At 49.3% G+C, this 25962-nt stretch overlaps 1 protein-coding gene across 2 annotated transcripts; it reads right to left on the minus strand.

Annotated features, from left to right (window-relative positions):
- Positions 1–2501: 2501 nt before the first annotated feature.
- LOC102576955 (translational activator of cytochrome c oxidase 1) lies at positions 2502–12136 on the minus strand. 2 transcript variants are annotated; one of them, XM_014604133.3, is made up of 6 exons: positions 12030–12136; positions 10929–11237; positions 10474–10580; positions 8431–8564; positions 6475–6652; positions 2502–5679 (listed from the first exon to the last, which is right to left on the minus strand). In XM_014604133.3, exons 2-6 carry the CDS (start codon positions 11191–11193, stop codon positions 5479–5481), a joined length of 885 nt encoding a protein of 294 aa, XP_014459619.1. In that variant the 5' UTR covers positions 11194–11237; positions 12030–12136; the 3' UTR covers positions 2502–5478. The 2 variants fall into 2 exon arrangements, with proteins under 2 accessions (XP_014459619.1, XP_059584441.1); XM_059728458.1 differs by lacking the exon at positions 12030–12136 and adding an exon at positions 11856–11879.
- Positions 12137–25962: the final 13826 nt, after the last annotated feature.

Raw genomic sequence — 25962 nt, forward strand, 5'->3', positions numbered from 1 at the left:
CAACCCCCCCCCCCCCTTTCTTCCCCGACCTGTCCTTTCTATACAATCTATAGCCCTCAATATGTACCGCCCAGTCATGGGATGAATCCCACCAGGTCTCTGTTAGCCCCACTAAGTCATAGGTGTTTCATGTTAAAACTTTCTCTTACTTGGAAGGGGGAAAAAAGCAAATATTGGAAGACTAAAAATTCTCCACATACTTTTTTTCCCATTTAAAAAATTAATCTCCAAACAAAACAAAAATTGTGTTCAGAATTTTCCTTTTATTAATTTCTTCGTAAATATAAGTCTTACTAAGAGGAAACAGAAATTGAATCTCTGCTCAAGACAACATTTTATTTGGAATTTTGGCTTAAAAATAAAAAATAGGTCAAAATTATAATTTGAATTATATTAATTGATAATTGTATTTAAGCATGATGTGGCAATGTGTGTTTCCTACATTTCTTTAGGGAAAATGGTGTTAAACTGTGTGGAGAAGGACTAATTGGATGCTTGTATTGTAATGTTTTATTGATAAAAAAGAAACGGACAAATATGGATGGAAAAAATGAAATTTTTACTTGCATTACGGCTGTTAAACTCATCCAGCCCCATGAGCTAGGCAATTCATACAGGGCCCAGCTGCAGGCTGGATCTGGAGTGCAGGGCTTTCCCATCTGGCTTATGGGGCTACATATAGGGCCAGAAATTTGGCAATGGCAGTGTTAATTGCTATGGTTCCCAGAGCCACAGCAACTGCCACTGCTCCTGCCGCCAAATTTCCAGCCCCATGGGCCAGATGACATGGCTTCACACTCCAGATCCAGCCTGCTGGGCACCCCATTGGGCCAGAAATTCCATTGTATGGTCCAATGACAATGCCATTAATTGCTGCAGCCCTAATGCTACCACTGATCAGTCCACCACCAAATTTCTGGCCCACATGAAATAGCTTTTTGCTGCTACAGATTGGAAGTTATATTGTGGCACTAAGCAGAAGCTCACTCTTTTGAACCCTCAATGGTTCCTGCTCCAAAGTTGTGCTACACACATGTAGGCATGTATGAGTGAGGTGTCCTTGGTGACAGGAGCAGCCCTAGCTCATTCTAACCCTTTCCCACAGCGCCAGCCTCCGTGACCTTGGACCCCCATACAGCCCATCCTGCCCTGGTGCTGTCTGATGACCTGACGAGCGTGCAGCTGGGTGCCCAGAGACGTCTGCTCCCTGACAACCCCGAGCGCTTCAGAGTCTACTGCTTGGTGCTGGGCCAGCCAGCGCTGACTGGGGGACGTCACTATTAGGAGGTGGAGGTGGGCAACAAGGCTGACTGGGTACTTGGTGTGGCATGCGAGTCCCTGGCGAGGAAGGGGCAACTAGCATCCTTGGCACGTGAGGCCTACTGGGTGCTACAACGCAATGACAGGGGACAATACCTGGCTGTGGCCTCATGCCCACAGCCCCTCACTGTGGAGGCCCCACCTCGCACTGTGGGGGTGTATGTAGACTATGAGCGGGGATGCATCTCCTTCTACAATACTGTGGGCATGGAGCACCTTTACACCCTCTCTGGGGCCTTCAATGAGCCACTGAGGCCCATCTTTTACCCAGGCTGTGACAGTGTTCCCCTGCGGCTGCTGCATCCCACACTGTAGAGGACAGGATGCTCCTTAGAGCTGTTAGTGGCCTGCCTCCCCCATTTCCTAGCCCACTGCACCCCCACCAACATGGCTGCCCTTAAGTCCTAAGATCCCAGCTACATCTCCACACTACTGTACTGAAGCATCTTTTCCTTCAGACATTAGAGCCCCTGTCCCACCACCATGGCTTGGCCTGTTCTGGAAACCCCTGCTCCCACTAGCTAGGTGAGGTACACTGAAATTGCCCTTTACAGGCTATTTTATTCAAACAACCAATGGCTTAATTACATTGTTGCTACTGGCTTCAATGTGGGTAGGACACTCATTAAAACATTTGGTGTCACATGCACTTCTGCCACACAGGCACTATTGCCACAGGGTGATATTACACCCCTGAAAGTGATCATTTGGAATAATGACAGGGCTCAGACAGCAGGTGGCTTCTGGCCCTGAAGTCCTCAGTTTGGGTTTTAAATAAAAATATGTTGAGTGCAACCTGGTGTTTTGGAGGTATTGGTTGTAGCCATGAATGCCACATGCCCCCAGAGGGGTGGGAGGGAGCCTGGCAGCGGCAGGAGCATGGTGGCAGCAAGCAATGAGCTCCCGCAGGCAACCACGGTGCTGTTGGCGGTGAAGGGGTGGCAAGTGCCGACTAGCGGTCAGCGACCACCTGCGGATGCCGCTGGCCATTGGGGACCACCTGCAGACACCACCAGCGGCAAGGGGGGTGTGGCTAGCGGCAACCGCCCGCTGGCAGTGTCGGCAGCACCTTTTTGCATGGGGTGCACTGCCAAGCTCAGGGTGCACGTGTACCCCTGTGCACCCCCTACGCATCACCAATGGTTGTAGTAATGTTGGTCTAAGGACATAGGCAGACAAGGTTCTTTGGGTAAATCAGATATTTTTTACTGGACCAACTAAAATAGTTGGAAACATTCTTCTTCACAAGTTTTCAAACTGAGGAAGTCTGTAGTTGTTCTGTACTCTTCCCGGATGGGATAGAATAAAATAGAAGCCCAAGGCCTGTCAGCAAGAAAGCCAGTCAGTGAAAAAGCAAATTAAGGCAGTCAATGGGTGACAAACAGGTGTGTGTGTGTGGTGGGGGGCAGGAAGAGGACTGCAGACCTGGTGATAAGTAATTGGTAAACAGTTACCTAAGGTATCAGATGTTAGGCAGGTTGTAATGTGCCATAAATCCAATGTCTATATTTAGTCAATGATTTTTTGTGTCCAGTAGGTTGAAGTGAAGTTCATAGCCTGGTCTGTGAAAGGTGTTTTGTAAATTCCCTTTGAGGATTAGAACTGAGGGATTGGAAAGAGTGGTTGTCTTATGAGAAATGTGCCCCCACAGGTGATTGGGTATTCCTGTCTTTGATAGATTTTTGGTGTACATTCATTCTGGTACGCAGTTGTTGTTTGGCTTCTCCTACATATTTTCTATCAGGGCATTTAGTGCACTGGATGAGATATATTACATTTCTGGAGGTGCAGCTGTAAGATCCAGGAATGCTGATGGTTCTGTTGTGGAGTGTAGTAATTGTGGGGGTAGTGGAGACGTGTTGGCAGGTTTTACATTTCTTGCCCTGGCATAGTCTGGATCCATTCGGTGTATTTTAGGCTGTAGGAAGTTTGCTTCTGGTGATGAGGCTGGCAAGGTTTGGTGCTTGTTTAAAGGTTAGAATGGGTGGTTCTGAGAAGATCTCTTTATGACTTGGTTCTTCTTCTACAATGGGTTGCAATTGTTTGAGGATTTTCCATATAGGTTCCAGGGAAGGATAGTATGTCATAACTAGTAGTGTGCGATTCATGGGGATTTTCTTTCTGTACTGCAGCAATTCTTCACGTGGAATCTGGGTGGCTCTTTCAAAAGTTTGATCTCTCTCTGGAGGAGTGTCCTTGTTGAATGAAAGTCGTTTTGAGTGATGATCATGGGTGTTCTCCTCAGTGCAGACTTGGTGGTACCAGAGGACTTGGCTTTATATTACAGCTTTCTTGGTGTGTTTAGGGCGATTGCTGGTTCGGTGCAGATACATATGTTGGTCTGTGGGTTTCTTGTGATTTTACACTTTGAAATACAAAGTACTTATCAAGGTGGAAGGGGATCAGTTAGTAAGATCCTGGCCATGTTTCCTGACCAAAAACCAGCAACATGAGTTCTTGTGATTTATCCCATCCTCATGTTTTTATTTAAAATCCCCAGCTGCTGGAGTCATGTGAATACAACCAAACCTACATTTGTCTTTAAAAACAGAATGAACCCCCACACAATCCTGAGTGGCAAAAACCCAGAAAGCAAACAAAAGATAAAACAAATTCCTAGTTTTAAAGTATCACATTTAAAATATTCCCAGGCATTCTGGGAGCCACGAGCAGCATGTGTGAAGACCTCAGGCTGCTACAGAACTTTATCCACAGAGCTAGGCACCAGTTTTTCAAGCACCCACTTGCACTTGGGCTGTAAAGTGGTATTAATCGGTGAAGAAAATATTTCCGAGTGAAAAAATTTTTTTCAACTAATTGTTTTCGATTCATCAAACATTTCCATAAGAGAACACCCTCCACTACCCTTTCCTCTTCGTTACAAATTTAATTTTTTATATATAGATTTAAAAAGGGGAAAATACAAGACAAAGTTTACTTTAGACCACAGGCAATTTCTGCACAGAACGCAGTGCTCTATGCTGGCAACAAGGACCAAATTTTCTCAGTAGGATGGTTGCAACGGCTTTGAAAACTATTGGTTTCACTCAGATAATTTTTCTAGAGAATGTTAGATAACCATCCCCATCCAGCCTCTAGTATAACCCAGGCCAGAGAATCCCTCCTGGGACCTCTGAACCCAGTCTAATAGCTACTGGACTGGAGTGGCAATTGAACAGTCGCCACATCTTAATTGACCAATGCCAAATGATGGAAGAGCTATCCCTTTCCATGGGCGATTGTCCATTCAACCAACCCCTTATTTCCAGCTTGAATTTTGTTCCTGCCTCACTGTGATAGAGCAAGCAACTCCAAGGACCCTTAATGTTGCCTTTGGAGAATCTCTCTGGACTTTTCCATTATGTCTCCATCCAATCTGGCCATCACTCATCAAGCCTCCAACTACAACTCCACAATGGCCCCACCCCCCATTCCCTGAGGCACGCATGTATTTGGATAGGAAGAACAGCACTATGCCGAGAGAAGAGACAGAGCCCCCACCCACAAACCATTGTTTATTAGCCAGCATGATGAAAGTATAGCTGCAGCCAGGCTGAATGGTGTGGGATGCCCCTAACCTGGCTGCTGCCCTCCAAGCAGGGCTGCCATAGACAGTCATGCAGGATATACAGCCAAAGGTGTGAGGCTAAGGATGGCTCCTGCCCTGGCACTGCCTGACTCGGTCTATGCAGTGCTGATGCTGTGCTAAGTGCTGCACAAATGAATGGTAGCTCATCCTGCACAGCATCTGATGCTTGGGGAAAGGGGTGGGCCTTGCTGCTGCAACAGGTGTGGGTTGAAGCCCTCACCTGCTGGGCTCAAGACACAAGCACCCAGGTGGTTATACAGGACAAGTGCCCCTGCCCTGCCGAGCCCTTCACCAATCAAACCAACCCCCACCACAGGTGAAGGACAAAGCAAGTCACTCCATTGGCAACAATCCAGCCCAGCAATTAACCTGTAGCGTCCTGATTGCATTCCAGGGCAAGACAGAGTCCTGAACCACTTTGCCAGAGGGTGGAAACCCCAGCTAAGCAGTGGACCACATCTTGTCACTGTCCACAGGGCACCAACATCCTGTTTCTTGTTACCCCAGTGATGGGGTCGGAGGGACACTCTGACACTGTCCCAGCCCCTTGCCATCCCAAACACAGCCCCCTACTGAATGTTGTCATAGATCCTGATCACGTCTTGGCAGTTACCCAGGACCATGAGGAGCTCTGAGGCCTGCTTCATCTCCTCCTCAGAGAGCTCCACGGTGGTGTTGGGGATGAACTCCAACCCAGCAGAGAGTGACTGCAAGCCCTGTGCATCCAGCTTCTTCCGCACCTGGTGTAGCACAGATACATCGCACAAGAACTGTGGAAAGAGAAGGGAGGGTCTCAGCACAGGGGACCAGGCATGCATCCTCAACCATGCAGCACAGTTTTGACCCCTTCTGCTCAGTTGGGTCCACAGCAAACTTGAGTCTGTTGCTGGAGCAGGGAGCTCATGTTTTGCACTCAGAACATCACCAGTTCCATTCCAAAGTCTGTTCTCCCTGACACTGCACTGTGGTCACCCTGAGGCCTTCAACCACAACAGAGTTCCACAATATTACCCTGGTTGAGCCGAGGGTGAAAAATGAGCCCCTGGGTCCATGTTACAACAGCCTCGGGGCTGCTCTCAGTCATACTACATCTCCTGTGGGAAGCTGGGGAAAGCAGCTCAAGGACAGAACAAAGCTGAGGAGCCTCCCCTCACCCCATGCATGGGCAGGATTCAGAGGAAGGCTGTACAATACACGCAGCACAGTGAAGGCTGCCACCAGCAGCTGGATGGTCCCATCAGCTGATTCAAACCCAGGCCCAGCCAGGAGCCCCCCAGGTATTGCTCCATCTCCCTGGAGGGACTGGGGCTAGTTGGATCTCCATGTACCTCCACCCCAGCACAAAATCATGCAGTGAAGTGTCAAGACACCACCCCAATCGAATCTCATTGGTCCCATGAAGACATCAGGAAACAGGTGCCCCCTACTGGCTGAGGGTATTGCCCCTCACACCCATCTGGGCCAGAGAAGCACAAGTGAATGGTCCTGAGTGCACCCCCACTTCTCCCACAATACCCTGCTTTGTTGGTCAGGAACCATAGTAATTGCAACCTGTGGAAACCTACCTTCAGCACCTCCTGCTCTTCCTCATCCTCACTTTCCTGTACATCCTCAGCTCCAGCCTCGACTGCCAACTCCAGGGCCTGTTCCAGAGACACTGACCTCTGCTCCTGGTCCTTCCTGCTGACTGTAACCACCCCCTTTTGGTCAAAGAGGTGACGGACCCCATCAGTAATTACTGCCCTGTGTGGAAAGGCCACAAATTAGCATAAAGCAGGAGTGTGCATCACCCCTGTGTGCAAAGAAGAGCTACAGGAAAAAAAAACAACCTTCACCTGAGCACCCCCATGACCATGCCAACAAACCCCACATCCAAGAAACTTAGAGGAACACTGAGCTGGAAGGGAAAGCCTGGGTCACAGAGCCTGGTCCCCTATAGGCCACAAAAATTGGTCCAAAACAGTCCACAGTAACAGCCCTTCTGACATCTCCTGCCCATAAGCACCTCAGAAACTTAGGGTCTCCCCTGGTTTCCCTACATCCAGCCCACTAACCTCTGGCTGAAGTAGAGTGCAGCTTTCAGAAAGTCACTCCTCACCTTCCATGTCAGTGTACCAGTGCCAAATGTTGGAGGGCCCATCCCATTTCTACAGTAGCCATTACCAATGGCCGACTCCTTCTCCATTAAAGACTGGCATCTAGTCTCTACTCTGAATCCATCTTCCTGCACCTCCCAACCAGCAGGTCTCATTCCACCTTGGTCTTTCAAAATAAAGATCCAGCTTGGTTTGTGCCAATCCCCGTTCACAGACTAGGTTGATGTCACCTTTCCACCTCCTTCAGAAAAGCTGGGAGAAATAGTCCCAGGGACAATCCCAATAATCCCAGAGCTACAGTCTCTCCCTGCAAGAATGCATCCCTCACACCCTAGACTCTTCCTGGGGCTCTCTGTGTTCAAGCGTTTCTGAACTGAACTAGGTTCCAAAGACAACGGGTGCCTGTAGATGTGCTGGAAGGCTGCTCCAATGCGCTGCAATTAATCAAGTTTGCTGGAATGTGCCAATTAGCATGCTCCAGCCAGCCTCTGCATCTCAGGTATCAGCGTCCCCACAATTCAAAATGGCGGCAGGGATGCTTTAACTAAAGCTCATTTGATGAGCTTTAGTTAATGTGCCCCCACTGCCATTTTGAATCTCAGGAACCCTGATACACGAGATGCTGCCTGCACTTTAATTATTAAAGCAGCTCACAGAGTCACTCTAATTAAAGTGCATCCTCCACCCCCCACCCCCCCACACACCCCCAGAGCACATGTAAAAATGCCCAATGTTTTATCTGGTATATAGCTTAGGCAGTACCTACTTTCTCTCCAGACTTGAGGAAAGGCACTTTGCAGTGGCATTTTATATCAATAAAAGGTATTACGACCCCCCATCTCTGCAAAAAATAAATTGCTTCTCACATACTCTAGGCTTTCACAGCCACAATATGCCTACCTAGGTAAGCAGGAGAAAGATTTAAGCTACACAACACCTGGACTGATATAAGCACATCTGTATACAGGACCATACTTGCTCATTAAACCAATTCAAAATTGTTTACACAATAGTGTAGCTTCTTCTGCTTAGTCAAGGGAGTTACATTTTCTACAGCACTTAAGTGATTTGGGAGCCCTGACTCCTATTGGACTGTTATACAACATGGGCTCCCAAGTCCCTACAGCACTTTAAGGGAGGGAAAAAAACGTTAAATAGGACTTTGGTTCCCAACTCACTCAGTGCCTCAGGTAATTTCACCCAAGACCTGGCTTATTTCATTGCAAATTCCTGACCTAAGGCTAACCATCTAGTAGCCAGGCCATGGGCAGCAAGCAACCAACTTGCTCCTGTGGCTCAGTTAATGTGACATATTCCCTCTCAGCCAGGTCACTGTGATGCTTCTCAACCCAGAGACACTGGGTTCAAAGTCCTGAAAATGTGAAGAACTACAGGACACTGCAGAGGGGGGGACAGGACACTGACCCATTGCGACTCAGTAGGAGCCGGATTTCCTGTTGAGTTCGCCTGGTGTTGTCTGTCAGTATCTCGATGACCAGGGCAGACCCCCCAGGGCCTCGGGCTGTATAGAGCACGTAGGTGGTGCTCTTCTCTTTGTCCTGCAATGAGAGGAGTTCGGTTTAGCTCTGCCTCAGCCTTCAGCCCTAAAGGCTGGTGCTTTCACAACCATAAAAGCCTAGTCCCTTCGTACACGCTTCTTGCTGCTCATTCATCTGTGTTGGGCCAAGAACAATTCCCTGCTCCTCCCATCTGATTTCCTCAGGACACTTGTGAAATGCTGTTCACCATACCCACTGCCCACATGGCAAATGGACACTAGAAAACACAGCACAACATGGACTACAGCCCCAATTACACCTGGAAATAAGGGGAAAGGAAGGAGGGGGCTCTCTACAGGCAGAGGAATGAACAACAGGAATAATTTGAGTGGACTGGAGCCAAGCCCACTGTCCTGCCTCCAACAGCAGCCAGTACCAAAAGAAGCAGCTCAGGAGCCCAACAACATTTGGGGGGGGGGGGGGGAAATGATGATAATATGCCCCCTGTGTTATGTATAGTTTTCAGCCTTAAAGTAGGAGACTGATCCTTCCCTTCCAGAACAGGTAGCTCTGGCAGCTACAACAGCAAATACAAGTGCCCCATGTTAATTCAGTGGGTTCTCACAAGCACAAGTGACCTGTGGTAACTCAAGGTGCTCCCATGAGCCACAGAAATATCTCATAACTCCTAATTTCTCAGCTTTGATGCCACCCTGCCTGCAGCAAGCTGACAATTAATATTTGCTTGAATGGGTTCTGAGCACCCTGACCTAGCTCATTTCCTGCCCCCTTGCTCCCATGTTACAGGACAAAGAAAAGAGATACCTTCCCCTCCCCCCGCATCCCAATCTGCCTCCTCCAATTCGTCCACAGGGCAAGTTTGCAAAAAAGGAAATTTGGTTTTACTCTGGGAGTGAAGTAGACGCATGACATCACCTTACCACAGAGTAAGTCTTTCTTTTCTGGGATAAAGTTTCCCTGACAAAATAACTGCAATAACATTACTCCACGGCTAATTTACTACAGAGTAAGTGCAGGGTGTCCACAACTTCATCCAGGGTAGCCCTTCACTTGATACAAATTGGCTCCCTTGCCACCTAGTGGCCACACAATGCAATAGCACCTACTGCAGATCCCTTGTGAGAGTTGGTTGTGTCCAGTCTTTACTCTGGAGTACAAATCAGAATAAAACTGGCTATAATAACCAGGGTGTGTGTCCACCATATGATGAACAACGCTCCCATTTTCAGTCTCTCTTTACAGTAGACTTTTCTTAGGTGCTCTAGTCTTTCTTATGGTTCCCTATGATGGGCCTCCACCTCTGGATTAGCCTTCCATAGAAGGCTATGGAAAAAGACTGATGCCAGAGCTCACAGTTGATAAGGGAATGGATGGCAATTAATTCACTTTTCTTCTCCAGAATACTGTTTTCTATCATTATCATCACAGCAGCACCTGGGAACAGAACAAGACATTGCTTCTTGAAAAGATAAATTATACCTTGGCTGGAGGATATCAGTATCCCAAACTAACAGGATATTCCCATGTGTTGCCATTTAAGTTGTCACTAAAACTAAAAAAAAATTGCTACACATTTTTGCTGAGTTTTTTTCCTCAAAACTGTATATTAAAAAAGTCAAATGTCTTCTGCCAAGTTTTTTATAAATGTACATTCAAAAAAAAAACAACTGGGGGTGGGGGGGGAGAAAAACAACCAAACACTATGTTTATAACACTGCTGCGTGGCCCAAACAAGTCAAACACTACCTGGTGGCTCTACAAGGAGCATAACATTGTCATTCTGTTCTGCTGAACTTCTCACCCACTCCCAACCCCATCATGACCCTCACTGCAGAACTCAGAGCAACCACAGCCCAAGCATGAGTGCAGATGTATGCACATACACACGCACACAGACTCACACAAACCACCCTTGTGCAGAGCTGAGCTAGCAGCACCGTATACACACCACTCCCTTGATGGCCATCTCAATTGAGGCTTTGGGCATGTTGTTGTTGCGGCATTGCTCGATGATGTTGGCCAGGTTGCTGTTCAACTCGGGATCAGGTCCCCCCTCTGCAAAGGGGACAGGAAAGGGACAAGTCACAAGAAGGGAAGATGTGGCCAGAGTCTCAACGGGGACATGTCTGCACCACTCTGACCCCAAGGATTCCAGACATTATCCCCTCTCATGGGGAGAAGTTCCCATAGCTGGGGAGCTGGTAGGGGAAGGAATGGGAACAGAAGTACACCCCACACAGACCCAAATACTACCCTGCAGCAGTCCAGGCAGGACAGGGATTTTGTAGGGGATGGGCTCAAGCGGCTGCACACTCGGCCCATACCTCATACAGAAAAGCCTAAGAGACTCCCCTAGACTCATACATCGCAGAGCAGAGCCCCTGGGACCCCCTCCCCCCATACCTCGCACAGCAAACCGCAGCATCATGGACAGCTTTTGGAAGATCTGGCTGCGCTTAGCATCCCGTGGACCCTTGATGTTCTTCACCTTGGACCACTTGTTGTGGCCAGCAGGGATGGCACCTGTGATACGTAGTGCCCTGCCCAACAGGTAGGGAGGGCCCAGGGCAGACAGACATGGTGCTGACCCCTTCGATGCCAGCGCTGAGGCCAGCAGAAGTCGCTGGTATCGCACAGTTGCTCTTTGCAGGGTGGCGGATGTAGCCATGAGCAGCTATCAGGCAGAAGCTGGAAAGGCACCGGTCTCAGAGCCTGTCAGTAACATGGGCATACAGACGGGTTACACACCTTGGCTTGCAACAGACACATGCAGGTGTCACACTCTCTGGCCTTAATGCGCTGGCATGCATACATACATACAAACACAGACACATGGATATTATACAGCCTGGTCCATGATGCACAAATGAACATCTGCATGTGCATTGTGTACCCACATTACACACTTGGGATATGATTTGGAACAGGTACATCATCTACCCCAGCTTGCTACTTAGACATGTCTGGCCTAAAGCGCATGCATACTCACACACACACACACACTCACACCCTTGGCCTGCAATGAGCAAATGGACACATACTCTCACACAACCTTGACCTGCAACAAGCAAATGGACATGTGCCCATTGCACAGCTTGGAGTGCATCTCTTCCTATCACGGCATAAAATATTGTGTAATTGTCTGACACGCATATACAATGCGACCCAGGGCATGACCTCATCACCAACACACACACAATGCAGCCCAACTTCCAACATACAAGTGCTTTAGACATCACAGTACCCAGCATGACACATGACACTCTCACATGGAATGTGAGCGCCTGTGCCTCCTCTACACGCACATGCAGCACACGTCACGCAACCCACCCGCATGCGCGCACACAGGTGTCACACGGCTGGGGCACAATGTCCACTCCCCACCCCCGCCTAGGCAGGGGGCACCTGGCGCCCGGGCACACGCGCTGGCTCGGCTGCCCCCGGGCTGGGGCGGATCCCAGGCCGCCGAGCTCCCCGCCCCCGCTCCCGGCCCGGGGGTCGCACCTGCAGGGGAGACGCCGCCACCCCCGCGAGCCCCAGCAGCCGCGGGCCGGGCAGGAAGGGCCCGCGCCGTACGTCCCTTTCCTCCGCGCGCGGGGGCAGCTGGGTGATTTTAACCCCGTCACTGCCGGCGGGCGCTCACGGGGTGGGGGTGGGGAGCCACCTTCGTGCCCCCGGGTCCTGCTAGGCCCCCTCCCCCCAAGCTGCGTCCGGCTGTGTGGGGCTGGGCCTTGCCTGGCCACACTGGGGGCCTCGCCCCTCTGTACCTTGCCCTGTGGGCCCGCACTGCTGCCTGTCTCGGCCGTGGCACTGCTCTGCTGTGTCGTCCAAGGCAGCCTGGGCACCATGGTCTCTGTGAGGGGCCACCTCCTCTTCCCACTTTCCTCCAGAGGACGGTGATTGCAAGCGCCCCGCAACACCCGGAGACCTCAGAGCGAGCCTTGCCCCAGACAGACAACCTCGGAGTCCCGGCAGTAGCCACGACTATGCTTGTGCTTGCACTGTGCTTGTTCACGTGGCACGACCCCTTCCCGCTTGCTGTCCCACAGGCAGGACTCGCCATTCCCAAACCCAACTGGAGCAAGGGACGGAGCTGGACACCCTGGATCTCCAGGACTGTGGGAGAAAGGCAACCTCCCCCCTGCCCAAGAGGTTCCCATAAAACACGGGCAAGGTGCCAGCTGAGCCTGGCTGGGTCCTCTCCCCACACCTGCCGAGCTGTGGCAGGCACTGAGTCTGTGGGATACTGGCAGGTGGAGTCATACTAAATGTTTTGGGGCTTTCCCAAAAGTTCCTGCTCCCAGAGCCACAGGAGCCTCCCAGCTCCTAAAGGGAGGAAAAGTGCAAAAAACATTTTTAAAACATTTACACCAAAACAACTCTTTTTTTTTTCCTAGACCTGTTTTTTGGGGCAGCCTCATGCACCTTCATCTAATACTTGATTTAACCAGGGTTAATTTTTCAAACAATCAGCCATTTTATAAGCACTCTGCAGCTGTGCCACGTGTGTTACGTCACAGCTGTAGAGCACTTTCAGGGGCCTGATGGTGTGAAAAAGTAGCTTGGGTAAGCACCATATATATACATATAACTGAACCTGTTACAATAGCCGCAGCAACACACATACAAGCAAATCCTGGTCCCTTAGACCAGGCAATACTTCCCTTCCATCCCCACCCCGCTTGCAGGGTCACATTCTCAGTTCATCTGTCCTCTATGTCGCTGTCGCTCCAGCTCCCGCTGGAGGACTCACTGCTGCTATCCTCAGTTCCACTTGTCCCTTCCTGTTCCTCTCTGTCACCGCCCCCTTTTCCACTCAGAGGGAGTTGGATGATCCTGTGCCACATGTCTCTGTGCCAGGTGGCTTTGTCCGCATCCTCTCCATCCTCCACTACCGATTTCTGGTAGTAGGTCCAGAGTTCGCTCAGTGCCATTTTCACACAGCCTACTACCTCTGCGTCCATTTGCCTGTACAACAGGAGGTTCCTGGCTTTCCACAGGGCACTCCTGATGCAGGACGCAAACTGATTGAAATGGGGCAACAGGTTTCTCTGGAGTTTGTCGAGGTCCCCGTACAGCACCGCTTCTCTGATTAACCAGCTGACGCCAGTCACCACTTCGCAGAGCTGCTTCACCCTTTTCCATACCTCTTTGGTGCAGGTGCAGAGCCAAAGGAGGTGGTCGATCGTCTCAGTGGCTCCATGCCAGTTGGGCCATGGGCAGCTGGGTCTCCCCAGCTACCCCTCTGTGTCTCCGGGCCCTCACTGGTAGAACTTGGTGGGCCATGAGCCAGTTCAGGTCCTTATGATCTTTGCGCAGATCCTTGTAGTCGATGTCCTCCCGCACAGCCTGGCACACATCGCCCGGAAGCAGGTCCATGGGTGACATGGTGTTCCGCACCCTCAACATCTCCTGGATCTTCTTGTGGTTTCTAATGGTTGCTGGGCCTGCACTTTGCAGGCCATACAAACTGCAGCACTTGTTCAGGGTATCGTAGAAACACGGTGAGCCCGTGATTCACAGTCTATGGTTGGTCAGAGTGAATACCCCCCAGTGTCTCAGGATGTGCCCTGCAAAATATTTCACGAGGCAAGCGGTTTTGGATTCTGCATCTGTCACCAGCTTGCAGATCAGACTTGTATACTTGGCCCACGGGAACAGGAGGATGTCTGGCATGCCCCTGCCCCCGGCCCTCGTGTCCTTATACAAGAGACAAGGCAGATATACTGACAGGAGCTCTCTGGCCCTAATCCTCCTGGCCCTGGTAGAGAATCATTGTATTTATACATAATGTTTTAATCTACTGCTGCCCTCTACTGGACACTGTAGTACCTAGATCAGTGGTGCTCAACCTCCTTAGACTCAAAGCGCCACTTGGAAAATGCCAGCTCATCATTTTCATTTGTTTCTTGCCAATTGGAAAATAATAGAGCAATATTTCTGTGGCAAGGCACTTAAAGACCGCAGCAGGTCAGCATGCTTTTAACATTATGGATTCTTATTTAAAATCTTGGGATTTACATGGCGAATCATGTTTACACACCTAACGGTGCTAACTTTGCATAGCACCCCACAACACCCCTGAAAGAATCTCAAGGCAGCCCAGGGTACTGTATCACCCTTGTTGAGAATCACTGGTCTATATGAGGCTTGTGGTGTGAAAACAACTCTTTATTATGTTCAGGAACTTATATAAAGAACTTCTTACATTAAGGAAGTAACACTCTTGCTACCATATTTGCGTGGGTCTGGAATTTAGCCTTGATGGTGTTCTGTCATGCCAGGAAGTTCCTGCTTGCCCACTGAGGCTGGCTCTTGGGCTGCCACACTCCTGAACACCTTACATTCCCAGCAGGATTACTCTATGTCACACACATAATGGAAAGTGGCAGATGACTCCTGTGTATTGGTACCTACAGTGTGTATGTGCATGCAATTGTGCACAGGTCCAGTTCACAACTGGTTGTTCATATCTCCCAGCCACATTCTCTGCACCAGTGAGTGACAACAACTGAAACTGGTCCATGTAAACCATGATAAGGAAGGAAGATGACTCTCCAACTTTGGGCACCAGTGGGTAAACACAGATGACAGAATGCTACTGGCATAAATGTCTGGTAGACTATCAACCCCACCAACAAGACATGCTACCAGGCCTGGTGGGGATCAGTGTCACAGCTGGTGACATTCTGACATACAGATGGAGAGACAACCTGGTGGAAGCTATTGGAGATCATGGCTACAATTGTGATTGTCTGCTGCAAAGGGCAGGGAAAAGGATAAAGAAATAAAAATAAGATGAAAGTGTGATTGACAGCAAAGCCAGACAGAGTACCGATGACTTCCTGGAGGCTGTGGTCTAACCCTGAAATGGGAAAGGCAAAATGGCAGGTATCCATTCATAAAGATATTTAATCAGTTTGGAAATTGCTGTGTCTTGTAAAGGATCTGACAAAGTTTGTTGTAGGTCTCTCAAGGGATGCAAGTTCCTGAAAACACAGAATGAACATGATTACCAAAAGAGGTTGCAGCCATTGCATGTATTGAGGAGCTGGTACTCAAAAGCCTCATTTTGAAATGCTGTAATGTGGAGGAAGAGACAGCTATACAGTGTGATATCTCTGAGATGAGCCTGAGGCATCCTTCTCTCCAGAAGAAGCAGCCAGTAGCTCTCACATCAAGGTTGTTATTGCTAAGGGAACTTAAGGATGATCAAATTGAAAAAGAATGCATTAAAATAATGTTCACACGGGTAAAGTGAAACTTGCATATTCAAGGACAGGAAACCATTTGAAAAGAAACAGATCAGAAACGACTAAGCCCCAAGATGACTTCAGTGCTTGCTACTAAAACTAAAACGCTACATTTCAGACATAAACTATAAAAAAGTGACCACTGTACAGGGTCATTTTCATGGGAATATGGTGATGTGAGATGCTCAACCTGTAAGAAATGCAGAAACACAGAAAGATGCAGAAAACATGAATGAAGCCAGTACCAGCTTGAAAGGTAGGAACCAGAAAGAGTCTCAGAACAAACTTTACAAAACAAAAACTTTTAAGTGCTCAACTTCATAATTCTGTCAAGATGGCCACATGCCAGGGAGAAGAACCATCTGCCTCCTGAGAATGCTGGAACTATCTAGACAAGCTGAGTATACAAGATTATAGGAGAGTAGGGCTGCAAAGGACCTGACCAGGTCATCTAGTCCAGCCCACAGCTCAAGGCAGGCTCATCCCTGACTAGGCCATCCTAGCCAAGTGTCTGTCCAACCTGTTATTAAAAATTTCCAGGGATGGAGATTCTACAACTTCTCTAGGTAGCCTGTTCCAATGCTTGACTACCCTCATAGCCAAAAAGTTCTTCTTAATTTTCAACTTAATTTTTTTCTGTGGCAGTATCCATCCTCTCTATAATCAACCTTCAGGCATTTGAAGACTGTTAGTCCCCCCCCACCCACCAATTTACTCTTCTCCAAACTAAAAAACCCTAGCTCTCACAGCCTTTCCTCATAAATCATGCTTTTCAGGCCTCTAATCTTTTTTGTTGCTTTCTGCTGGATTTTTCCCAAGCTGTTCACATCCTTCTTGAAGTGTGCCTGCCACTTTAAGGGCTGAGCTAAGCAGCCAGCAGGTGCTTGATTGTGGCAGCCATTTTAGATCTCTGACTGCCTGTATAAATGGAGCAGTTGGCTGCTGGTGGGGCAGGCAGAAACATTGCCTGGCTGCAAGGCTGTATGCACCATCCTCAAGATAAGGGCAGGAGCAAAAGGGGATGGTTTGGAGGCTCCTGGTCCTGATCTAAAACTGTACCCTGCCAGGAGTGAGTGGTCTGGTGGTGCTCCCAGTGGTGTGGGAACCCCCAGAAGATGCCAGGCCAGTTACCACCCTGGTGAAAGGTGGGTTGGGGTGCCTTAATAACCCCAGCTCCCACAGCCAGATGGGTTACACCATAGTAAGGCCAAGAAGGTGGACCCAGAGTAGGGAGTGAGATAGAGGCTCAGAGGCCTGACTCAAAGCATCCTCAGCTGGACGATGCTGAGGCCAAGACTGGAAGGGTCAAAAGGGCCAGGGGCCCACTGTGAGGGACACCCAGAGCTAAGGGCCTGGGGTTTCTGACTGGCCTTGGAGGTGAAGCCAGGGTCTGTGTGGCCAAAGGTCCCGGAGGGGGCCACACCTGAGAGGGGGAAGAGTTCAGAGAGCTAGGCAGCCCAGAATGAGGGTGGAGTAGGCTGCCTGATGGGAGGGATCTGGTTGGGGTCTGGACTGAAGGATTCTGGGGCCCAGTGGGGAGCTGGTGATGTTAAGAACTGTGGATACCATCTGCGAGGCTTGGGCTGCGGTGTAGGGGAGGAATGGAGCCACAGATAGCGCTTCCTGGCATCGGGGCAAGAAATGGGCAGCCTCCTACCTAATTAAGATCATAATTATATCATCAAGGCATGGCAGGTAGTTGGCCCAGAAACAGGTGGGCGGGCCATTGGAAGTCTGGCCCTGAGACAGCCCCTGTTACAGGGCCCCAAACTGTGCACAGTACTCCAGGTGAAGCCTCACCAATGCTGAATAGAGCAGAAGAATCACTTCCCTTGCTTTGCAAATGATACTCCTATTAATGCAATCCAGTATTCTGTTGGCCTTTTTGGCAACAGGAGCACACTGTTGTCTCATATTCAACTTATGATCTACTGTAACCCCCAGGTCATTCTCAGCAGTACTGCAACCTAGCCAATCATTCCTCAATTTATAGTTGTGCATGCAATTATTTTGTTCTAAGTACAAGACTGTGTTTGCCCTTGCTGGATTTCATATGCCTGATTGTGGACCATTTTTCTAATCTATTCTAGGTCATTTTAGATCCTAGCCCTAACCTTCAAAGGGTCTGCAACTCCACCTAATTTTACATTGTCCACAGATTTGCTAAACATGCACTCAATCCCATCTTCCAAATTACTAATAAAGATGTTTAACAATAATGGACCTAGGAGAGACCCCTGGGGAACACCACTTGATACTTCCACCTGACTAGTCATTGACCCTTTGACTACTTGCTGAGTATAGTGATCTAACCAGTTATGTATCCCCTTTACAGTACTTGCATCAGAGATAATAGCAACGGCTCTGCAATTCCCAGCCCCAATGCCTCGAGTACTCAACATAAATCTACTCTGGCTCTGTTGACTCTAACTTGCCACATGCCTCAGTGATCTCCAAATACATAATCTCCACAATCATATTCCTGTACTCTGGGCTGGTTAGCTCCTCCCCTGTCCTTACTGTGAACTGTTCAGTTCATCTGAGAATAGATCCTTATTCTGACAGCTGAAGTAAAGCCTTCTCTTTCTCATCCTTAATTAGCTTCCACTTCTCATGGGATGAGGGACCTACATTTCGCTTGGTCTTTCTCTTTTAGCATCCTTGTAGGATGCCATTTTCTTTCCTTTTTTCTCCTTTCCTAGCTAAATCTCCATTTGTGCCTTGGTCTTCCTATTTTTTTCTCCCTGTGTACCTGTGTATTACTCTTATTTTTGTATTGAGTAATATGGTCAAGTTCCCCCCTTTTCAGATGTATATTAAATTTCATTCGGACTAAAGAACTTCTCTTTTAAAACCAGAGGCTCTCCATTCCTTTGACCATGCTTGTGGAAATTTCTTTGACTTGAAGTTCCTCTGTTTTGAACTCTGGGAACTCAGGCCCAGTTTGGTGACATCCACTCACTCCCTGCCATGTGGTACCCATCCATTGTCTGCACTGATGTCCTAAGGCTGGTGAATTTTTAACTAACTGTTTAGTTCTTAATTGGAGGGAATCTAGTTGTTTTGTTTGTTTGTTTTTGGTTCTTTTCACCGATGCTGTGGGCTCAGGCTTGGAGGAGGTGATCTTCTGACTGCTTCCCCTGGAAGACAAAGGAAGAACAGGAGGCATGTAAGAAACAGACTAAAGCCCACCCCTGCCACCAGGCACAAGCATCTCTAGCTCATGGTCCATGTTGTGGCCATGCTGGTTGTTAACTGAGTTCATCCAGGCTGAGCAGGAGCTACCTGACTGCAGCTGTCCCTTCCTACCAGTGTGGGGATGCTCCCACAGCCATTCAGACATTGCGGGAAGGCTCTGCTGCCCCTGCAAAGAGCACAGTGCCTCCCTCCCCACCACCTTGACAGGCCCTGGAAGCTCATCCCCTTGGCCTGCAGGCATGTAGGTACAGCAATCCATTCATAGGCCAGGACCTCCCTGGGGGCTCTACTAATAATCATATACCTTGGGTGGGTGGGTGTGTGTATGGTAGAGGGGGATGGTGCCTTGAGGAGAAGATCCCCCCCCCCCGAGGTAGGGGGAGTCCTCCTGTGGGGGAGAGAGTAGTGGGGGACTCCAGGGGCCTGTAAGAATTGGGAATGCAGGGAGAGAAGATACCAGAGGCTCTAGAAAGGGTGAGATCCAAAACCACTTGGGTCCCTGCTCTCAGAGGCAGTTGTGCTGAGCCCTTCTGTGCCCTGGGGAATGTGTCACCATCCTCCCCATGGCCACATGGACCTGATTCACAGCTGCCCCTCATCATGGTGACATTCTTTCTCACACTGCTGCTTTCTATCAATAATCAGCTCTAATTGCTGCAGCTGGATCTTTTGCTGTCTCTGCTGTCTGTTCAGCCAGAACAGTTGTGGGACAGAGGAGGGAACAAAGAGGGCATCAGGGCATGGAGCAGTGAGGGAGCATGTGTAACATGGCCACATAGATGCACTGGCTATGCCTGGTTGCTCCTGATGCAGGGGCATGTTCAGGCCTTTCCTCCAGTTCACTCGTGCACATGTGCCGGATACCACTAGAGGCTCTCATGCGCTAACTGCACCCATTGCACACATGTGAACACTCATGTCCCCGGTACACACACACACACACACATACACATGCTCATCCTGTAGACACATGGGGGCTATGCTCCCACCCACACACTCATGTACAGAATCCACCAGATAAACACACACACCCCCCTCACCCAGGCCAAAAGCCCCAAGACCCACCTCTCACCAGGACCACAGTCCTACAAGGCCATAAGACACAGGGGTTACTCACGGCCCTACCTGTTTCCTCACTTCCTGGACCTGACTGTAGGACTCTGCTCCAGAAGCGGCAGCAACCGTTCCTCCCTCTTAAGCTTTTTTTCAAGCCTTTGACTAGCCCTCAGGGCTACTTGGGTACTCTGGCGGAGCCTCTGAATGTGGCCCAGGTCACTGATGGTCTGCTGAGGAACATGAGACAGTGCCCTGAACACAGGACCATGACTGAGGAAGCATTTGCTGTCCCTCTCTGAGGATCCTAAGGTGCTGGAAAACCGCTGCCACCCTCTGCTTCATCTGCAGCAGCCACCTGACAGCTGAGGGCCCTGGCAGGCAATCTCAGGCTCTGCTGTATGTTGGCAAGGAGGGATGATACCAGGCGCTCATTACTGCAGCCTGTCACAGCAGGGGAGGACTGGGGCACCATCAGCTCCTGGGCACTGGTCTCAGGCCACATGTGTCTAGTTCTCCAGGTACGGGTCTAGGCGGGAGAACTCCCAGGCTCCATCACTGCCTCTGCCACTCATCCCCTGAGTGCCCTTGGGCAAATCCCTCCCACAGCCCCTGCCTCACTTACCCATCACTAAAACACAGCACCGGGCGTCTCAGCAGGCTCCAGCACTTGGAGATGCCCAGATGCTGCAGCCAGAGAAGTCCTCGACTGGCCTTTCAGGGCTCCTGGGGACCCCAGTGACTCCTCTGCCCTTGAGTGCAAGGATTTCAGGCCGTTCAGCCAGGACAGGGCACAGGGGAGGGCTGGACAGCAACTATAACCTGCCTGCATTGCAGAGCTGATACCAACAGATCCAGCTTTGCAGATGCCTCACAGCTACTCTCTTGGTTCTTGTACCAGGGCTCCTGGCATCGGAGCATCTCCTCCTCCGTGGGGTCCCAAAACATGCGGTCTCTCATTGTGCCCTTGGAGCTGGGAGGTGGTGACTGGGGATTCTCACTCCCTTGCTGTGCTTCCCCCGGGGGCAGCTAAAGAAAGACAGCAGATACTTAGCAGAAAGCAACCTGGGGCCCAGCTTCTCCCTGAAGTGGGAAGCAACTCCCCTGCAGCATGTGTAGAAGCTGCAGGGGCTCGCCTAGCTCAGTGCTGACCCAGGGCCCAGTACTCAAGTCCCCATGTTCTGCTTCACAGAGAAACACGCAAGAACGAGCGGCATCACTGCTCCCCTAGGGACAGCTCTGCTCATTCAGTGGCCAGTGGCTAAGACAGCCCAGCGAGGAGGTTGTGGGGGGTACTGGAGGCCATGTCCTGCATTAGGAAAACACTCCTACAATGGAGAGAGAGAACCAGATCGCAAGACTTGTCAACCAGAAGGAGCAGATGTGAGAAATCTTCCAGCAAGTCACTTACCTGCACAGTCTGTGAACTTCTCCTTTCTTCTTTGTTCCTGTGGCCAGGATACATAAGAACTAAGGGGGTTATTATCATGATGGGTAACTATGTCCTACTAATGCTAATAAGTAACAGTGCTAACTACCTACTAACTAGATAAATTTGAAAGAATACTAAAACTAATTCCTAATACTGCTAATACTACTGACTACTGACACTAATCACTAAGAAAGAGATAATGGTACACTGAGGAACAAAATACAAGTACGGCTACAATGAAATTTGACAACCCACTAACGGGACTGTGTCAACCACAGAGTCAGCAGGAAAAATCCTTTGCTTTGCTTTTATCTCTGTCCCAGTACCAGTCGTCATGGCAGTGTGATGGCAAAGAGGACACACATCACAAACAGCCTGAGCCAGGCCTAGTTCAAGCATAGTTGGGCAGGGACACTGGGCCAGGTTCACCACCCAATGCACTACCAGACATTGCCATGGTGTTTAAGTGTCTCAGGGGGATCCTGTTCCATCCTAAACCCCTAGCAATGCAGAGGGGCAGTTGCTCCTCCTCTTCGATGCTTTATTATCCCTTAGTTGGAGGGCATGGATAGGCAAGATTTATGTGTTAATGGCTGCAGGTTAGAGCAAGATTAAACTTAGATGCCCAAGAGCCAGGAACAGTGGCTGGAATCCTGTATTCGTTGAGCCAGAGGCTGAGCCTATTTGGGAGGACAAGAATGTGTTAACTCATGAACATTCCCAAACTCAGCCTTGTTTGTGAACCAGGTCCTGCTTTGAACGTCCAACCTCTGCAGTGACCCACCCAGGGGACAGAAGCTGGCCTGCAAGGGGGAAAGGTGGAGTTGTCCTTCCTTTTGTGTGTGCAAGTGGCAGTCTGCCTCTGCCACGCAGCTCCTGAAAGGCACCTTGGGGTAGGAGAGCAGGGAATGGTCTAAAGTAGCTTGAGATGCCCCCTGTGAGGACAGGATTGCTGGGTGTGAGCATCATTAGTTATCAGCATTTTTAGTAATTAGTAGCCCCTAGTGTTAGGAATATCCTTCGTTCAGAAGTATGGTAAACCAGGGAACATGGAAGGAAGGTGACATTCGCAGACAGTACGAGTGCATGGTTTGCTGGGCACTCTCTTTCACTGCTGATGCTTTGGGTCGCCAAGTCTTGCAAACTGGTTCTCTCTCTCCCCCTTGTTGGAGTGTTTTTCCAACAAGGAACATTGTCCAGAGCTGTTCATGCTCCTGCACCTCCTGCATGTCATATCCCTTGCCTCCTCTTGCAGTCCAGTGTGTGGAATCTCTTCTGCCTGTTCTTCTTACAGAATCATAGAAAATGAGGATTGGAAGGAACCTCAGGAGGTCACATCCATAGGCGGATTAATGAATGGGCAAGCTGGGCACAAGCCCAGGGGCCCCTACCAGTTTGGATCCTCATCAGAAAAGAAGTACACACTATTGCTGTATGTGGCAACGGATGAGGGTACTGTGGGAGGCCGGTGCTGTGGTGCTGCTGTCGCTGGCCGCTGCAAAATGTTTGCAGGGGCTAAACCCCATTAGCCCCAGCCTTCCCCCGCCTATGTGTCCAGCAGATGGAGCTGGCAGAAGTTCACCCCTGTTCTTCCAGTAGCTTCTGTTGACATCTTGGAAGTGGAGGCTCAGAAGGGACCTCCAGGGTTGTCCAGTCTGACCCCCCTGCACAGATGCAAGATTTGATCTTCCTAAACTGTCCCAGTGAGATGCCGCTCCAGACTCTTCTTTCAAAACCTGCAGTGAAGGAGATGCTACAGCTTCACTGGGCAGCTTGTTCCACTGCTGCTCCATCACTTAGGAAGTTTTTTTTTTTCAGAGAATGAATCTAAATCTCCTCTGCTGCAGTATAAAGCTACTACCTTGTGTCCTGCCTTGCATGGTAAAGGGGAACATTTTTTTTCTCCAGTTTCTTAATGGCAGCTTTATTTATACTTGAAAATGCTGTTGTGTCATCCCTTCATCTCCTTGTCTCTATACCAGGGATTCATAGGGTTTCAGAGCACCCTGGGGTGCCTTGAGAGCCTTTCAAGGGGCCAGAGCTCCCACACAATATTAACGCTGTTAGGTTTACAAACAGGATTCTAACACTGGCCCAGAGATTTCAAATAGTTGTGGGTTTTCTTCTTTTCATTATTCTTCTGTAGGCAAAAAAAAAAAAAAAATGAAAACTAAGAGCTTGGATTGCTAAGTTCATCTGATTGGAAATATTGATTGAAAAAGACCAAAACCTTTTGCAGGAATGTGGTAATGTTCATTGCTTTTATAGTTTTGTTTTGTAAGAAACAAAGTGACTTAAAAATGCCGAAACCTCCCTTTCCAACAGTGCAAGGGTGAAATGTTTCTAATTGTTTTTGGTGGTAGTTGTTCCAAATAGCTTTTCATTTAGAAATGCGGTGCCTTATCAATTAAAAACATCAATTGAAAATGGTAAAAAACAAAATGAATTGTTGCAAATATCCCATTATTTCCTCTTTCCCAACTGATATTTGCCTTCACAAAACAATGTTTAAAATTTTGACTTATCTACCCTGACCGGAGATCAGGAAATCACAACATTTTTTGTAAATCCATTTCTTCCCTAGCTCTGCCATGCAGAACCAGCCGAGGGGTATACATTCCCTGAGCGTGCTCAGTAGGTGTGGATGAACATATCAGCCAGGTAGGGGCAGCATGTCTCTACTCCACTGCTAGCTGAGATGATAAGCATCGACTCAGCCAACATCTCCTCATGCTGCCACCTTGCCCTTCATCCTCATCTCTCCAAGTCCTGCTTCTCCAGGAAAAACCGTTAGTTACAAGACAAATCAAATGCACTCTTTGGTATCCTCGTCCTGTACTTCTACCTCTCCCCATCCAGCTTTCCTTTGCCCCTTGCTCCTCCCCCACAGAGCCCTGCTATCCCACCCTCTACTCCCCCCTGCTCTGTAGGTATCCCTACATGTTGACCTACTCCCATTCATTCAGCCTGACAGCTTAGCTCCTGTCTACACAAATCCTACGCGCCGATCACAACACTGTGCACACGTCTCATCCATCTCCACGCTCATCACTCTCACTCCGCACACGGGCCCCAATCTGTTAACCGCTCACTATTTCACCTCTCACAGTTTTCCCTCCCAAATGACATGCACTGGACATGCTCCAGAAGCATAAGTAGGCCATGGCATCATCAAGGTCAGATGTTCACGGATTCCAGAAACTGCTAAGCTCCAGCCATCCTGTACATGCGTGCCCAGGCCATGCTCACAATATTAGGAAAAACTTTCTCGCTAGGATGGTAGTAAAACACTGGAACAGGTCACCCAGAAAGGTGGGGAATCTCCATCCCTGGCAGTTTTCAAGACCCGGCTGGACAAAGCCCTGGCTGGGATGATGTAGTTGGGGCTGGTCCTGCTTTGCACAGGCGGTTGGACTACATGTGACCTCCAGAGGTCCCTTCAACCCTCCTTGTCCATGATCCTATGGTCAAACAGTGGGACCCACTGTCCTGTTTTCTTCTGTTGCAAAGAACCAATGTTGTTCTAATACTCTTATGTAATCACAAAATGAGTGTAAACTACAGCCTGGCGCTTGCTGAGGGATGCCTGGAGTTTAATGAAGGCTGGGAACCACTGAGCTAGGTCCTCTCTCATCTGAGATGCAGGACAGCGAGGACTCTCCAGATCTTCCATTTCCTTCCTCTTGTTTTCTGAATCCCCGGACCCAAAATCAACAAGCTACTGCCTTTGGATGCCTCCAACATCCTGTGAAATTCTGCTGTTGAGCAGACACAACGTTCAAAAGTTACCATGTGATGGGCACAGGCAGAAGCTCCTGTTTTCCCTTGACTGCATCACAGATCTAAGCCTGGGGCAGAGGGCTCCCTCGCCCCCATTTTCCTTTCCTTCACTTTTGTCCTAATTTAAAGCCAGACAAGTAGGGCTAGGAAATACCTATATGTGACCAGACAATTTTAATTCATGGTGCAAAACCTTCCCCCCCTCCATGCACAAAATCAGACAATTTGTAACCAGCACCCATCCCCCTGGCCCTGAGGCCAGACTGCAGCTGGCATCCCTTAGAAGCATGCCAGGGCCGCTTAATGAAGTTGGTGAGCTGTGGAGGGCCGCATGCGTAGCCCCGCCCCCTGCCTGCCATCTTGGAGCCAGGTGTCCCAGCCCTGACCCCTGACCTTTGCCACCAGAAGTCCCTCCCCTTGTCCCCCAGAAATACTCCTTTTGGGAGGGGGAAGTTGCCATCTAACTACAAAAAAACAAATATACACTAAAAGTCAAACACCGACTATAACGTAATTTAATTTTATTACAAAAAAATATTTTGTCATCATTTGTATCTGTGTAGTGTATATAGAGGTGATTGCATAATGACTCAAAAATAAATTCTTAGACTTTTCCATTGTGTGGGGGGCTGTGGTTGGGGAGCTGTGTGTGCGCAGTGGGGGGTGCATGGTGCAAGTGTATGCTGGGTGTGTGTGTATGGTGGTGGAGGTACATGGTGGT

The sequence above is a fragment of the Alligator mississippiensis genome, chromosome 5, assembly GCF_030867095.1.
Source record: "Alligator mississippiensis isolate rAllMis1 chromosome 5, rAllMis1, whole genome shotgun sequence".
Lineage (NCBI taxonomy): Eukaryota > Metazoa > Chordata > Crocodylia > Alligatoridae > Alligator > Alligator mississippiensis.

What these genes read in the sequence shown, in the direction of transcription:
- LOC102576955 (XM_014604133.3), bottom strand. Translation starts at nt 11,193, where the DNA reads ATGGCTACATCCGCCACCCTGCAAAGAGCAACTGTGCGATACCAGCGA. An exon ending in GCTGCGGTTTGCTGTGCGAG is followed by an intron (nt 10,581 to 10,928) that starts GTATGGGGGGAG and finishes TCCCCTTTGCAG; the next exon opens with AGGGGGGACCTGATCCCGAG. An exon ending in AAGAGCAGGAGGTGCTGAAG is followed by an intron (nt 5,680 to 6,474) that starts GTAGGTTTCCAC and finishes CTCTTTCCACAG; the next exon opens with TTCTTGTGCGATGTATCTGT.